Here is a 17,867-nt window from a genome sequence, read left to right on the forward strand (position 1 = left end):
CTCCCGGTTCGAATATTGGATGTCTGCGAGTGACAAACTCATTGAAATTCACAGCAGATGGATGGTAGTCACGAGATTGGACGTCTATCAGTCTAAATGGCACTGAACATTTAAACGGTGTTGTTTTTCGTCAACGACCACTATAATGAAAATATTTCGTCAATGAACATTTTTTTAATACGGAAGACGAGAGGTGACGAGCTAAAATTGTTTTGGGAGAGTAAAACACAACGAGATTAATGCCAGTTTTCATCTGATGAGGCAAGAACGAGATAAAAATGCGCAATAGTTTCCATCACATGTTCACATTTAATATGTAGTTAGCCTGCATCGTAGTCTGTGTCACTCATGTGACTTGTTACTGCTCTCCAGTCATCAGGCATGCACACACGCAAACACGGACACTGTAAGATCTGTTTTTTTATTTTGGCCAAAGAGAATATGCAATGTTGCTTTAGCCTCTATCGGTCTGTGCTGAGTGATCATCACAAACTAAATGTAACTCGTAGCGTTAGCATTGCATTCACGTTCACATGAGCATTGTGCTAATGCTAACGGCAAGTGTCCTCTTAAATTCTCAGACAACTTTTTTTAAATACAGTTCGTAGTAGGTATTATTATTTTGAAAATAATGTGCTGTTTTTCTGCTGAGTGTGTATTATCACCAAGTTGTGGATGCTACAATATGTGCTCGTCTGTCAATGTTCATTTGAAATAGTTGAAAACCTTCATTTATTTATTTATTTTTGGAGTATATATTTTTTTATTTTACGGACACTAACATTTTTAGTACATGTTGACTAAAACTAGACGGAATTAGTCTTGCATTTTCGTCAACAAATGCTAGACGAAGACAAACACATTTTGAGGTGACTAAGGTAAATATTAAGGGAGTGCCCAAAAAATCCATTAATAGATGCATCGCGATTTTACACATGACGATTCGATTACGATTCATAAATGTTCAAAAACGATGATTTTCCGTAATAATTTTTATGACAGCCGCACGTAGCGGAACGAAATTCAAGACACGTCTGCTGCCCGGACACCTTTAGCTGACGCACGCACAACGTTATGATGGATGCTGCCGGTTACTGAGCGACAGATTTACTCCTTTTCAAAAGACTGGAAAATCAATTTGTGTATGAGACAGGCAGGTACCAGGCGGTCGCGCTGAAAAATATCCTGAGTGTGTTGCTAAGTCCCGTGTGCGTCTGTCTATAAGAGTTGAGTACACGAACCCTCTTGTACTTTTTAGCCTTTATTGTTGTTGTTTTTGAGATGTTAACAGTTAACGCCGAGCGCGAAGCTAATAAGCGAATTCACTAACGTGTATTTCCATGTCCATTTGTGCGTAGTTTGTTGGTGTACAAAAGTTACTCCATATGCAGAACGTGTAAAACCATGATTGAGTACGGCGGTAACACTACAAACATGCGAAATAGTACAGTCTGTGAAAACAAAGAAAAAAAAAAACAGTTTAAGGGCATCTTTTTGTTGTATGTATGGGCATATTTCCATCGTTCCTGTTAAACCATGAGGATATTTTAAATAAATAATGGAGATAAATTTGTTTGGCTACTTTATTAATTAGTAATATACGATGCATCGATAATTGTGATAACCGTTATAACCGTGATCATCGTTCAATAATCGAATCGTAGCACCCTGAAACGTAATCGAATCAAATGGTGGGGTGCCTAAGATGGCACACCCCTAGTAAATATGACTAAGACTAATAAGTTTTATCATCCAAAAGACTAAGACTAAGATGAAAATTAAAAGGGCTGTCAAAAACAACACTGCATTTAAAAGCACCAAGAAGTCTTTCCGCGATTCCATCAGAGTGATTTGAACGTTTTCCTTGTTCTGGAACTAATTGATTCGTGTCTGAGCAACTTTCTGCAGCACAGTAAAATATGTCCACTCGGGTGAATTGATGAAGAGGAAAATCGCCGGCGCCGCCAGGCTCAACTCACTCACCATCCTCCCGAGTCTTCTGGATGAACGCTTCGACTCCGCTTTCTCCGTAGTTTCCCTCCGAGGCTACGGTGGAGACGTAGTTCCAGCGCATGGCTTTGACGATATCCACCATGGCCTGCGCCTGGTACGTGTCTGGCGGCACCACTCGGGAAAAGAAGTCGTAGCGGGTGTTGTCGCTCAGTTCCGGAGCCGTGGAGGCGTAGCTCACCTGTGGGATCTGGGCAGAAGGGCAACGTTGACGTCATTGCCTTTGAAAATGTCTAACACTGAAGTCATTGTTTTTGAAAATGTTCAGATTCTGAGTAGCACGATGAAGACTGATAAAAGCGTGTCAATATACAGAGCCATGGGTGAAGCTTAGGGAGGTTCTAGGGGGCCCCTGGGCCCGGCCCTCTTGGGGTCCCGGTTTGCTGGCACAAAGGGAGTGTGATTAGGGCATGTCAAAAATAAAGATGATGCACGGGGCTATAAAACAGTGTTCAAGTATTAAAATATTTCATGCCCCTCACCACGCCACGGTTGTGTGGACAGCCCCACTCTGACCAAGAGGGAAATTGATACTGAAAATACCTGACAGCAATTGATGTACAATCCATTTCAACTGGAAGTGATCGTTTGATCGTTTCCAGCCCCTCGCAGTTACAAGGGATTGGACATCTAATGGTGTCAATGCATACCTGTCAAGTTGTACGGTTTCGGCGTAATTTGTACAAGCGAGCACTGATTTTTAAATGTGTACGCGGTACGTTCAAAATTTGTAAGTTTTTCGTGCTTACATTTTTTTTTCTCCGTTCGGATTTTGTCACCGTTTCGGCAAAGAGGCAATGGGCGTTACTATGCGTTATTACGTTGGTTGAATGACGCGAGAAAAGTCAGAGACACGGAGAAAGAAGAGCGGTAGTGGGAAAGGGGGAGTTGTGACGACGTTGCAAACGCGATCCTAGGCTAGGTGTCTCCAATAATACCTGACTTTAGCCGACAGCCTACAAACTATGCCCATACGATACTACGCTAGATATCACATGTATATGAACGAGATGCGAAATGATACACTTGCAGGCGTTGGTAAACAGCCGCCATCTTAAAGCAGTAGACTTCTCAGAAAGGCTCTGTTGTAGTGAACCTTCCTAGCGAACCTAAGTAACCTTTTATCTAAAATACTCCTAAATCAGCAAAATCTTGACTTGAATCTAAATGATGAAACACTTTTAAAACTTTCACATGTAGAAAGTAGACAGAAGGTAACTAATGCAAAAACGGGAGCAATTTTAACAACTTTAATGGTTAATTCACAAAATTAAATGTTTTCCAAACATAGCAAAGGTTACTATTTTTTTTTTTTAAATGAAAACACTAAGCCACCAAACTTCACTGTTTTCTGAGTGAATCTCGCATCCATGCAGGCTCCAGTAGGTCTCCTGCAATATTTGCGGCAACTGTGGTATAATTCAATGGAAGATTCATCTGAAAATCCACCTTTTGCCACAAAACAGTGAAGTTTGGGGGTGGCAAAATCATGGTCCTGGGGTTACATCCAGTATGGGGGTGTGCGTGAAATCAGCATGGTGGAAGGCAACATAAATAGTCTGAAATATCAACAAATCTTAGCTGCCTCCTACATTACTAACCATAAAAAGGGAAAGATTCTGCAGCAGGATGGTGCTCCATCACATACTTCAATCTCTACCTCAAAGTTCCTCAATGCAAAGAAGATCAAGATCCTCCAGGACTGGCCAGCCCAGTTACTAGACATGAATAGGATTAAAGAGGAAGCATGGAAGACGAAACCCAAGAATGTTGATGAACTCTGGGAGGCATGCAAGACTGCTTTCTTTGATGTTCCTGATGACTTCATCAATAAATTGTATGAATCCTTGTCGAACCGCATGGATGCAGTCCTTCAAGCCCAATATTAAATTTAGATCTCACAGCAGCACTACTTAATTCGCTTATGTTATTTCACTTATTTTTGTATTTGAAGTACATTTTTTGTTCAATTTTCACACTACTTTCTGTAGGACTTACTGTAGGCGACAAACTTTGTCTTGCCAAAATTTGACCTTATGTCTTTATTAAATGATAAATCTTTTTTCAGTGAAACAAATATTATTTTTGTACATTCAATATCATTTGGAAGGGTCTTAGCTTTCATATGAGCCATTTCTGAAACCAATTGAATAATTTAAAGTCAGGTTATTAGCAATTGTTTCTACAAAATGGATACGCGACATGACTTTTGTCAGGGACTGTACTCTATATACACAATTTTTTTGCGGGCAGTAGTAATACATAAAATTGGGTGTCAAGTGGGGGCCGAAACACATTGTCCTGTGAGCCGCAAAAGGCCCATGGGCCACAGATTTGAGACCCCTATCCTATACGAATGCAGCAAAAGCATTTAAGAAAAAAAAAAAACTTTCGTGCATGAAAAGGGTAACGTCAATTTCTATAGTATTTCTTTGCATCTTCAATTGTCGAGCATGTTTATGAAAACATGACAAAATGCTTTTTATGCTAGGTTCATTGAAGACTTTTAACTGCCTTTAATGCTAGCAAACATGTATATTTTAGGTCCTTGTTCAGCCGTTGATGGCCCCTGTCCTTGCAATTGTTCATGCAACCTGCTGCAGTTGTTCAGCCAATTTCCTGTCCGACTGGTTATTTCCGAGACCCTCAAAACACATTTTCACTCAGAAATCAGTGTTAATTGAAGAGAACAGTTGTAGAACCGCCTGGATTGTGGGAAAAAAAGGTGTTTGTGATATTTTTAAATGGTGTCTTATTGAAAGTAAAAATGAATACCGTATGTCTCTTCCTTTCATTGATGCACATAAGGCTTCAGTTTGGAGTTTTGATATTCACACCATAGCAAAGAGTTGACAGGTGCACCTGGCAATTATTTCTTGTCAGCTACAGTATGTTACTCGGCGTAAACTCTTCAGCGACTTCAGTCTCAAGCCCAAAATAACACTTTTTTTCATGTAGGAGGCACACTCAGAACCTGTCAAGGTGATGCATGGTTTGCTGATAGGAAAGCACAAAATTGCGCATTGTTTAATATTTCAATATGTCGCTCATTAAATGTCGTCTTGTTTTCTCGGCTGGGGGTGCAGCAACTTTATACAACAGAGTGAGGCTGTATGAGGAAGAAAAAATGAGTTTTTCAATGTTTGTCGTATATTGGCATCAAGGTCATAGGTTTGGTCTCAATATTGGTAGGGATGATATAACAGCATAAGCTGCATGTACACTTTTTTCTGGGGAGGGGACATTAATAAGACCAAACAGATACAGTGGGGCAAATAAGTATTTAGTCAACGACTAATTTTGCAAGTTCTCCCACTTGAAAATATTATAGAGGCCTGTATTTTCAACATGGGTGAACCTCAACCATGAGAGACAGATTGTGGGGAAAAAAACAGAAAATCACATTGTTGGATTTTTAAAGAATTTATTTCCAAATTAGAGTGGAAAATAAGTATTTGGTCACCTACAAACAAGCAAGATTTCTGGCTGTCAAAGAGGTCTAACTTCTTCTAACGAGGTCTAACGAGGCTCCAATCGTTACCTGTATTAATGGCACCTCTTTTAACTCATCATCGGTATAAAAGACACCGGTCCACCACAACCTCAGTCAGTCACACTCCAAACTCCACTATGGCCAAGACCAAAGAGCTGTCGAAGGACAACAGAGACAAAATTGTAGACCTGCACCAGGCTGGAAAGACTTAATCTGCAATAGGTAAAACGCTTGGTGTAAAGAAATCAACTGTGGGAGCAATTATTAGAAAATGGAAGACATACAAGACCACTGATAATCTCCCTCGATCTGGGGCTCCATGCAAGATCTCCCCCTGTGGCGTCAAAATGATAACAAGAACGGGGAGCAAAAATCCCAGAACCACACAGGAGGACCTAGGAAATGACCTACAGAGAGCTGGGGCCACAGTAACAAAGGCTACTATCAGTAACACAATGCGCCGCCAGGGACTCAAATCCTGCACTGCCAAACGTGTCCCCCTGCTGAAGAAAGTCCAGGCCCGTCTGCGGTTCGCTAGTGAACATTTGGATGATCCAGAAGAGGACTGGGAGAATGTGTTATGGTCAGATGAAACCAAAATAGAACTTTTTGGTAGAAACACAGGTTCTCGTGTTTGGAGGAGAAAGAATACTGAATTGCATCCGAACAACACCATACCCACTGTGAAACATGGCGGTGGACACGTCATGCTTTGGAGCTGTTTTTCTGCAAAGGGACCAGGACGACTGATCTGTGTAAAGGAAAGAATGAATGGGGCCATGTACCGAGAGATTTTGAGTGAAAATCTCCTTCCATCAGCAATGGCATTGAAGATGAGACGTAGCTGGGTCTTTCAGCATGACAATGATCCCAAACACACAGCCAGAGCAACAAAGAAGTTGCTTCGTAAGAAGCATTTCAAGGTCCTGGAGTGGCCTAGCCAGTCTCCAGATCTCAACCCCATAGAAAATCTGTGGAGGGAGTTGAAAGTCCGTGTTGCCCAACGACAGCCCCAAAACATCACTGCTCTAGAGGAGATCTGCGTGGAGGAATGGGCCAAAATACCAGCAACAGTGTGTGAAAAGCTTGTGAAGAGTTACAGAAAACGTTTGGCCTCCGTTATTGCCAACAAAGGTTACATAACAAAGTCTTCAGATGAACTTTTGGTATTGACCAAATACTTATTTTACACAATGATTTGCAAATAAATTCTTTAAAAATCAAACAATGTGATTTTCTGTTTTTTTTTTTCCCACATTCTGTCTCTCATGGTTGAGGTTTACCCATATTGACAATTAAAGGCCTCTCTAATATTTTCAAGTGGGAGAACTTGCACAATTAGTGGTTGACCAAATACTTATTTGCCCCACTCTAATTGAACGGGGGTCAGGGGCACATTTCTCATGAATATGAATCTAATAAATTAATAGGTGAAATGATCAAAGCAGCATAAATCTGTATTGACTTAAACCTTAAGGCGCACCTGACTATAAGCCGCCACCCACCAAATTTGACAAGCAAACGGCATTTGTTCATAAATAAGCCGCACTGGACTATAAGCAGTAGCAAAAGCAGCTGTCCTCACTGTATTATGGGATATTTACACCAAAAGATATCAACCGGTAACACTTTATTTGACAGTGGCATCGTAAGACTGTCATAAGACCAAATGAACCATCGCGAAGCTTTGAACCAATCGGCTGCAAAGCTTCATTGCTTCAAGAAGGTTCATTTGGCCATCACTATTCTCTTGGGGGAGACATTCAACCTCTGCTTCCACCTGCTGTCAACACTGTCTTGTCCAACATGCCTCCTAGCATGCATTGCAGCACTACAGATGTAAATAACAATCAAAATTTGTGTTCTGTGCTAATTATTCGGTTACTGTTCTAGTTCTTTTATTAATTGCTAGGTATGGTAAAACTTTATTTGATAGTGGTGCCGTCAGACAATCATAAGACCATCATAATTATGATATGACACTGCCATGAGGATGACTGAATGCTTATGACAGATGTCATTTTGTGTCATCTGGCAAATTATCTCCCTTTGAAATGGACGTGAATCACTTTTTTTTTTTTTTTTACATACAGTTCGTGGCGTCCAGGTGGGTATAATTAATTGAAAATAACGTATTTTTCCTGCTGAGCATGTATCACTAAGTCGGCGTTGTCCTCGGAGATGCTACAATATGCGCTCGTCTGTCAATGTTCATTCAAAATTGTTGGAAACCTTTATTTAGTTATTTATGGACTAAAACTTTTGAATTTTACTAGGACTGTCAAACAATTAAAAAATTTAATCGAGTTAATTACGGCTTAAAAATGAATTAATCGTAATTAATCGCAATTAATCGCAATTCAAACCATCTATAAAATATGCCATATTTTTCTGTAAATTATTGTTGGAATGGAAAGAAAAGACACAAGATGGATATAGACATTCAACATACGGTACATAGGGACTGTATTTGTTTATTATAACAATAAATCAACAAGATGGCATTAACATTATTAACATTCTGTTAAAGCGAGCCATGGATAGAAAGACTTGTAGTTCTTAAAAGATAAATGTTAGTACAAGTTATAGACATTTATATTAAAACCCCTCTTAATGTTTTCGTTTTAATAATATTTGTAAAAATTTCAATCAAAAAATAGTAGCCCGCCATTGTTGATGTCACTAATTACTTCCACAATGCTCATGGGTGCTGAAGCCTATAAAATCAGTCGCACCCAAGCGCCAGCAGAGGGCAGCAAAACTCCATAAAACACAATTAACATGTGGGCATTTCACTGTACTCTCATTTAAATCTGTCTGAGCGGGGCATGTGCGTTAATTACGTCAAATATTTTAAGTTCGTGAATTATTAAAAAAAAAAAAAATACCGCCCGTTAACGCAATAATTTTGACAGCCCTAAATTTTACATACAAAAACAGTTTGTGTAAATGTCGACTGAAACTAGACGTACACAAACACATTTTGAAATGACTAAAATATGACTAAGACTTTAATAAGTATTATCGTACAAAAGACTAAGATGAAAATTAAAAGGGCTGCCAAAAACAACACTGGTTTCAGGTGTTTGACACATAATTCCATTTTTTACAGATTGGAAGCAGTCCATTACTGCACTTTTCCTCATTTATTGGCGCAACACTGGGCCAACATTGCATTAAGTTAGGTTGACAGAAAGTAAGTGGTGCTTTCGATTGAGTGACTGTCATTTTTCATGTACTATTAGTAGATTTGACATATATTTGGACATGGACCACTATTGAACTTTTTTTTTTTCTTTCTTTTTTTTTTTTTTTTTTTTTTTAATCGAAATTTGTTTTTCTATCAGTTAACCAGGCTAATACTGACTCAGCTCGAACACGTGTTTCTCAGTTCTGTGTGATGTCATCAGGAGTGCCAAAAATTAAATAACTAAATACACAACTAAACCGTTGCAAAATAGTCATATTCCAGATCAAGGCATCCTCAAAGCTATTCATTTATATTATAGATGCCTTTTCTAGCTAATTTGCATCATACATGAAGTAAAATGTAATTTATTTTTGTAGAGGATTATTGTTATTATTAGTGTTATTATTATTTTATTTTGTTTTTCATTAACATTATCAACTTGATTCAGCATCTCCTTGAACACAAATACATACCATAATTTTCGGACTATAAGATGCTACGTTTTTCCCTCGTTTTGAATTATGCGGCATATAGTCCATTGCCGCTTATTTGTCAATTTATTTGGGTTAATTGGCAACACTTTATTTGACAGCGGCGTCATAACACTGCCATAAGACCGTCATAATTATGACATGACACTATCATGGGCATTAAAGCATTTTTATGAAAGATGTCATTAAGTGTCATCCGGCAAATTATGTCACTAACTCCATTTATGTCCAGCTCGGATCTTCTACATCCATTCAAAAGTGGAATAATTTGCCGGATGACACAAAATGACATCTGTCATAAGGAATTATTAATGCTCATGGCAGTGTCATGTCGTAATTATGATGGTCTTATGACAGTCTTATGGCACCACTGTCAAATAAAGTATTACCAAATATCATGACTAGCAACTAATGAAAGAACTGGAACTCTACCTAAAGAAATTATTAGTGCAGAACATGAATTTAGATTGTTATTAACATCAGTAGCGCTGCAATGCATGCTAGGAGGCATGTTGGACGAAAATAGTGTTGACAGCAGGTGACAGCAGAGGTTGACTGTCTCATTGCAAAGGAGCAGTGATGATCAAATGAAGCTTCTTGAAGCAATGAAGCTTTGCAGCCAATTGGTTCAAAGCTTCATGGTGGTTCATTTGGTCTTATGAGAGTCATATGATGCCACTGGCTGTCAAATAGTATTACCGCTTAATATCTTTTGGTGTAAATATTAGCGATGTGCCCAAAAATCGATTATTAGATGCATCAAGATTCGACACGTGACCATTCGATTACCATTCATAAATGTTCAAAAAATTATGATTTTCCTTAATAACCTTGTGACAGCCGCTAGTAGCGGAACAAAATTCAAAACAGCCGCCCGGATACCTTTAACAAATGCACAATGTTATGATTGATGCAGCTAAAGTTTCTGAGCAAGAGATTTACTCCTGTTCAAAAGAGTGGAAAATTGGTGGATGAGACAGGCAGGCACTCGGCGGTCGCGCTATGGGTACTCTTCTGTGCGCAAGTTATTATTTCGAGTGAGAGGGGAAGAGAGAGAGTTGCTCTGTGTCTTTCAGTCTTGTGATGCCGCTGTCAAATAAAGTGTCATCAGTTTATATATGTTGGTGTAAATATCCCCTAATACAGTCAGGACAGCTGCGGCTTATAGTCAAGTGTGGCTATCTATGAACACATGCCATTTTCGTGTCAAATTTGGTGGGTGGCGGCTTATAGTCAGCAGGCATGAAAATCTCTCACCTTTCGGCGAAATTCGCCGTTTTGAAGTCAAAAAGGGCGACCTACGTCAATTGCGTAGATCCGAGGAGAAATTCTTTTTTGGGGGGGGGGGGGGGTCGGGAGGTTTTATTTAATTATTATTATTATTATCATCATGTGATTAACTTAGTACGTAAACTGAGCACTTAAGAACACAGCCAGCAAATCCTTCTAGATGCTTCGCTGACGAGAACCAATCATCGGCCCAAGCTGCGTTCCATTATTCCAAACGCGCGCACTCCTTACTGTACATGGAGTGCTCGGAGAGCCTTTGGTTGCATTGCAAAGCTGCGAAAACAAAAAGCAGGCCTTATCCACACCGGGGCAGACCAGAGCGCAGCATACACACTTGCCTGTATTTGCCAGCAGATTGAATTTGGTGAGTAATGGTTTCAATCGTTTTCACATTTTGCGATATAAAAAAGTTACTGCCATTCGTTGCAGCTTGCGTTGAACACTGCCAGAGCTAGCCAAATCCCCCATGAAAAAAAATAGCTCCCGTTAAATTGGCGTCAAGCTTGTGTATTTAGCGGTAATATAAACGAAGAAACACACTGTTGAGTCAAATTAAGCGGCATGCTCTCGGATGGAGGGGGCGCCTCACATCGCTCCCATCGTCCGCCGGATACGTGTTATTTTCGGCTTGGATTTGAGCTGACGGCCGGTGTCGGCACAACACCGGCCCGACGAGTGGTGGGAATGAGTCCTGCTTCTTAAAGCTTTTCAGAAATACAGGGATCCCTCGTTTTTCGCGGTTAATGGGGACCAGAACCCGCCGCAATAAGTGAAAACCGCGAAGTAGCGCGTCCCCCCCCCCCCCCATTTCTTTGTGCGTGTTCAATGCATTTATTCAGATTTTACATTGGAAAAAAGATACATACATATATAAGACATGTTTTTTCACTTTTTTCACCAAAGTATCATTTATAAATGGTTTTCAAGCACTTCAAAATGTAAGAATTATGATAAGTTTTAAACATTTTACTGCCCCACCGAATTATTTTTAAACAAGAATAAAGTAGTAAGAAAATGCTTGGCTTTATTAAATGCTTCATAGTGAGTCTACTCAAACCCTCTCAGGCTTTGGTAAACGGTGATTGACACATGTGCAAAGTTTTTCTTTTTATATATATTTTTTTGTTTGAAGCAACTTATTTGATTGAATAATAAAGACACAAATGTCCTAGCCAAAATGTGGCCCAAACGCAAAACAACATTACTTCAATGGAAAAATTTGTTTCAATCAAGAAAAATAGTTTTCAAATTCTTTTTTTTGTCTCAAATTTATTTTTGCAATCAAAAACAATTTTTTTTTATTGAAGTGACTTTTTGGGGATTAAAAAAGTATATACTGTATTTTGATTGAAGCAACTTTGTTTTTGATAGAAGTAACTTTGTTTTTTGATTGAATAATGAAAACACAAATCTACCTCCATCGTTATTGAGAGAGAAAGAAATTAAGAAAGCTTTAAAACTAAAAATATTTATATTTCATTACATAGACATGTGTCGTAGGGAAGGGAGATTGAGGGATAAAAAAAGGAGTTAGATGAGGCTGCTAAAGGCAGTGGATACCTCATCAGCTGGGTGAATAGCAGACCTGGTAAGAACAAGTTTGCAAGGATAGTCGGGTATTAAATCCAATTATAAACACAATTACAATGTTATTTTTCTATAATATTTTTATGTCATTGCTTTATTAATCATTAGGTGCTAGAGTTGTTAAGTATGGATAATAATGAAATAATAGTTTTAAGAAAACTGTGCTGTTGGTGGCTCAGTGACCATCTGATGTGGTTTGTTCTCAGATGAACAAGTTGAGGAAGGAAGTTTTGATGCAGAGGTTGAAGGAAGAAAAGAGGCAGACTGACTGAGTCACAGCCAGAAAGTGTTGATGACAGTTTTGATTTCTATTCACTGTTGCCCCCTCCCAATTAAAGTATGCCACAGTCGCAGCCAATTATTATCTAAAGCTGGTTAAAATTGAAGTTATGTTGTTTTAAGGTGTATTAAATACTTGTTCATGTGCCCCTTTTGATCTACGAGCACCCGCCCCTCCACCGGTCTCTGCACGGCCCTGCTGAAACACAGTGTGGGTCGACAGAGCTCAATATTTTGTTGGGGTGTACAGTGTACTGGAACATATTTCCTCCACACCCTTCTCACCTTTTTAACCCCTGACCCATTTTCATGCCTGAGTCAGGTCCGCCTTATAGTCTGAAAATTAAGGTAAGTAAAATATATTTACATCTCAATTTTTTGGGGGGTAGGGGGGCTTCAAGGGATTAAATGTGTCATTAAATGTCATTTCATTTTATTTATTTAATTCAATATTCATTCATTTTGATGTGTATTCATTTTAGTGCTGTCAAACGATTAAAAAATTTAATCTAGTTAATCATATGTCAACTGTGTGATTAATCATGATTAATCACAATTCCCTCGGGATGAATAAAGTTGCTCTTCAGGAAAAAAAAATTAAGAAAATACTATAATTGACTTAAAATTAGTTTTAAGATGTTTTGTTTTAAAATGTGTGAATGAATTAATACTTGACCAAATACAGTTTTAAAATGTTATTTAACAACTCAGCTTGTATAAAATAAAACAAATTGTCTGTATTATACAGCAAAGAGATTTAACAGATTAAAGTGCCTCAGACTAACAATGTGGCTCAAGTACCGTTTGGCATATTACCCAAAATTAACTGCCAATTTAAACAGCAGACAAGCACAATACAGTAACAATAGCTAGTGTTTCAAAAAATGTGTAAACAACTTGTCTGTTAAATTCAACATTTCACACAAATAAATGCAGCATTTGCAGTTTTACACTAAATGGCCTGAAAGCTGTGTGAAATATAAAAAAAAGGAAATTTTCACACACTTAACTGAAAAACATTACACTAAACTGTGTGTCAAGGTGTTTAGAAACACTGCTTAAGTTAGCCAGTCATACTCTATATTTTTTTAACCAACTGCTCAGGCAAACTAGCTTGTTGACATTTTCAGATAACAGAGCAAATATTTTCTTTTGAACAATGTGCCCTGTCAAAGAAAACAGTCCCTCGCAAGGAACGGTTGTGGCAGGTGTGACCAGATACTTTTTTTGCAAGGTGGGCCAGCTTACTGTGGGCACCAGTGTGCACAGATCACCACTGTAGCGGACATAAGTCGATGCTGGTACTGCCTTGTACCTGTCTAGTGGCTTGTCATTGGTTGTTGCTGTTGTTGTTTGTTGTCATTTGATTTTCAAGGCCCTCGTCTTTGACTATGATAATGGGTCTACACTCTACAGTTTCTGGCTACCCAAGTAGCGATAGCAGTATTCAACCTACTTGTTGTCTTTTTGTTGACATGTCCGAGTCCGCACGCTGCCAGTGTAGCTTGATGACTGCGGCTTGTTCCCGCAGTGTTAGCGTCATTGCTAACAATAGCGAAGATATGCTTTGCCCGAAGGTGGTACTTTAGGCTGGTTGAGCTTCGATCGAAGGGCAGTTCATTACAGCAGTATTTGCACACAACTTTGGTTTTATCCAGATTTCCATTAGGCAGCGTTTTAAAACGGAAAATTTTCCATGAAGCAGTCCTGGGTCATCATCCTCACTCATCGTGGGTGGCTGCATTTTGTCCTGCATTGCCACGCGGAGAATGTAAACATCAGCGTGTGGGACTACGGGAGGCAGTTGTGGCGGTAAATTGCGTTATTTTTTTTAATGCGTTAATATTTCCAGATTAATCATGGTCCTTAATGCCTTTTTGTTGACAGGCCTAATTCATTTATTCCAATATCTGTTTATTTTAGTACATTACTTTTTATCTATTTAATAATAGCGCTTTAAATTCCCCTTGCGCAGCATGAAATGTAAAACTGGACATTTATCATCATCAATTGATAATTCCCGCAATTTTTTGACTATAAGCCACACTTGTCTATAAGCTCCACCCACAAAATTTTTCAAGAAAACTTGTTCATATAGAACTTATGTGGACTGTAAATTGCAGGTTTCTGCATTTTATTTTTGGATCTAAATACACCAAAAGACAGCATGTAAAAACCCTAAATTACCAGCATTGGACTATAAACTGTAGGGTGAAGCAAGGGAAATGAGTTGCATCTTGTATTTGTTGGAACATTTGCTCGAAATGTTTTCATATGCTCCCGTTTGACAACATCACCACCAAATACCATCTATTTTTACTCCAGTATTCTGATTCGGAATCTGCTATTTGGAGCGTCGTCACTCTGCCAGCTCCAAAAAGCTTTGCTGTTTCTCGTTTGGATTCATCTCCAAAGTTACGCCGCCGTCTTTCATCCTAAAAGTTAAGTCCGCAAAACTTGGTCCCGCCGGTTCGTTAGTGTACCTGGCGTTGGCAGGAGATGTGTGTCGGCGTCGCGGTCGGCCATATGCTTTTGACGGAAAGTGTCTTAGCGGGGATTTTTTTTTTTAATTCACGCAAGAAATGCAAGCATCACGTCAGCATTTGTAGAGGAATCCCCTTGCGCACCATCAACGACTGAACTTTAGCTGTAGCCGAGCAACAAAAGCAGTAATATGTGTTTTATGCTTTTCTCTGGCTATTTTGTGCATCCTCCCAAAAATTAAAACTGGAAGCAGCAATAAACGTCCATATTGTTGTTGGGGTTGTGTACATTAGAATTTTTTAGATATACATGGATGGATTGTAATGAAATTTGGTAGGTGTATTCTTGGCATGCATACGCATTGGTAATTGATTTGCAATTTATTATTTTTATTTGTATCAGGTCGGATTAATCGAACTTATTGTTGCCTGTACGTTAGGAGTTTTGCCAGTAGGGGGCATTGAGACTCATTGCCGCAGACTTCAGCCTGTCGTTACTCAGCATTGAATGATTACACAAGGATTACATGCCATTTTGCCGACTATTTTGATCATTTATTGAGGAACATGGCATGTAAAACCTAAAGGTAGGCATGAATACAATGAACAAAAATGTACCTATCCTTATGCATCACGATGTAAATAGTGCTTTAACGATCAATCGATTAACTCGGGTAATTTAATTAGGAAAAAAAGCTTCAAATCAAATGTTGTTGCTTCGAGTATTTGTTTAATTAGAGTGGCAATGTAATGGTTTGTTTTGAAAGTGTTTGCATTTAGTTTTATTAATTTGGGTGGATACACTGGCTTTTAGTGGCAACAGTGAATATGACATAACTCATTTATCATGGCTGAATCCAGCTGCTCTCTGTTAAGACCAACAGAAGTTTTTGTTTGAACCAATGTTTTTTTTAATGCAATTGTAATTTAGTGTAAAGGTTTTTTTTGGAATACGTGTTTAAACAATTTGTTAAGAGCATTATAAAAAAATAAAAAAATAAAAAACAAAGTTAGCATTTTTTAGCATTTAAGCTAGCAGACTTTTGCAATGCAAGTTAGCCACTTGTTCTGCTTTATGCCTAGATCCTCACTTATTTATTTTTATATACCATTTGAGGCTAAACTCGGGTATTTTAATCTATCTTTAAATGAAAGTGCAATCCTGCATAGTTTGAAGAAATACTCTGGAATTTTATTTTGTATTTGCATTTAATGCTCTTTTGAAAGTGCAATCTTAGTAAGCCTTTGTTGTACATCTCCTAAAATTTACTCTGCAACAAATTAAATGCTCCTGACCCGATTACTCGATTATTCGAACTAACTAGCTGATAGATTAATCGGCTACTAAAATAATCGACTGTTGCCTCCCTACTCGAAACTAACAGAAATTAGCGCTGGCGTGACATCAAACAAGTCCGAGTGGAACAAATGTTGTATTACAATGGAATAGGAATTACTGTAGAGATCAACCATTTAGATTAATTCGACCTAATAAATAACTAAATCAAATGACAAATAATATACTGTACTTACCATCAATGCTGAGAGGTGTTGGATGAGACACTGTTACGCGACTTAAAAAAAAAAAAAAAAAAAAAAAAAACGACTGGACAAAAAACAGTAAAGTCGTAAAGTCAAAATCACGTAAATCGGGTAACCCGTAACCCGGTGACTAATACTGAGTATCGGATCTGGACAGCTATGTCTATGGTGCACATTTTCATACAAGTGGGACGACACAAAAGAACTACTTATCCCAGCAGTCAAAGCCGGAAGTAAAGTGCCGGTATTAACACTTAACACGAGCCTTAACGCAAAATCAACATATGCTTTAATGCAGTTAGACAAACACAACATGGCAACACCCAGAGGCGTCGCGTCCCATTAGGCAAACCAGGAAATTGCCTAGGCCCCCCATCCAGCAGGGGCCCCCAGAGGGGCAACAGATTTAGCACACGCAGCTTTACTGCACTGTCGCAGCGACAAGTGCGACAGTGCCAGTGAAAGCCTTGTGTCTGAGTTCCCTGAAGGGGCCACTTCACTCGCTCTACACTCCCCATCCCTCCCCCAAGTGACTCTGAGTGGGAGTGAGCGGCGATTTGGCTTTTTTTTAAATTGGCGTATATCCAAAATGAAGAGAAGTTATTCTTCTGGAAGCGACAAAAAAAAAAAAGAAAAAAAGAAGAAGAGAAAGGGAATCAAGACAGCGGTAAGTGTACTATTTAACTGTAGATTTACAGTGCCCTCCATAATTATTGGCACCCCTGAAAAAGATGTGTTTTTTAGCTTCTAATATTTTTTTTAAATTCAAATAATATGGGACCTTAATGGTAAAAAAGAGAAAAATCCAACCTTCAATACAAGTGCATTCATTCAGTGGGGAAAAAAAATCCCACATTAAGAAAAAATTATTTGACATAAAATAATAAGTGTCACAATTATTAGCACCCCTGGTGTTAATACTTTGTACAACCGCCTTTTGCCAACAAAACAAGGTCTGGGGACTGAGATGGCCATGGGAGGAGCTTGATTTTGTGTCTGGTGAACCATTTCTGTGTAGATTTGGCCATATGTTTAGGGTCATTGTCTTGCTGAAAGACCCAGTGACGACCCATTTTCAGCTTTCGGGCAGAGAGCAACAGATTTTGATTTAAAATGTCCTGGTATTTCAAAGCATTCATGATCCCATGCACCCTAACAAGGTTCCCAGGGCCTTTGGAAGCAAAACAGCCCCACAGCATCACTGACCCACCCCCATACTTCACAGTGTGTATGAAGTGCTTTTCAGCATGCGCATCTTTCGTGGCACGCCAGGCCCACTTCGATTGTTTGTTGCCAAAAAGCTCAATCTTGGTCACACAAAAATACACACGTTCCCAGGCTTCATCTCGGACCCTGTGCTTTGGTCAGATGAGACCAAGATTGAGCTTTTTGGCAACAAACACTTAATAACTTAATAACTTTTGCCGATATTTAAATGCTATTGCAGCAAGTGTTTGCACTGGTGATTCCGAAAGCAACCAAACTACAGTACGTCTTTTATA

At 38.9% G+C, this 17,867-nt stretch overlaps 1 protein-coding gene across 1 annotated transcript in view; it reads right to left on the reverse strand.

Annotated features, from left to right (window-relative positions):
- LOC130921874 (metabotropic glutamate receptor 4-like) overlaps window positions 1-17,867 on the reverse strand; it is a 589,147-nt gene that overhangs the window by 318,606 nt on the left and 252,674 nt on the right. The window contains exon 3 of the mRNA XM_057846217.1: window positions 1,984-2,200. Within this exon, the coding sequence (XP_057702200.1) occupies window positions 1,984-2,200 (217 nt within the window). The remainder of the gene's footprint in view (window positions 1-1,983; window positions 2,201-17,867) is intronic.

The sequence above is a fragment of the Corythoichthys intestinalis genome, chromosome 9, assembly GCF_030265065.1.
Source record: "Corythoichthys intestinalis isolate RoL2023-P3 chromosome 9, ASM3026506v1, whole genome shotgun sequence".
In the NCBI taxonomy this organism is placed as follows: domain Eukaryota; kingdom Metazoa; phylum Chordata; class Actinopteri; order Syngnathiformes; family Syngnathidae; genus Corythoichthys; species Corythoichthys intestinalis.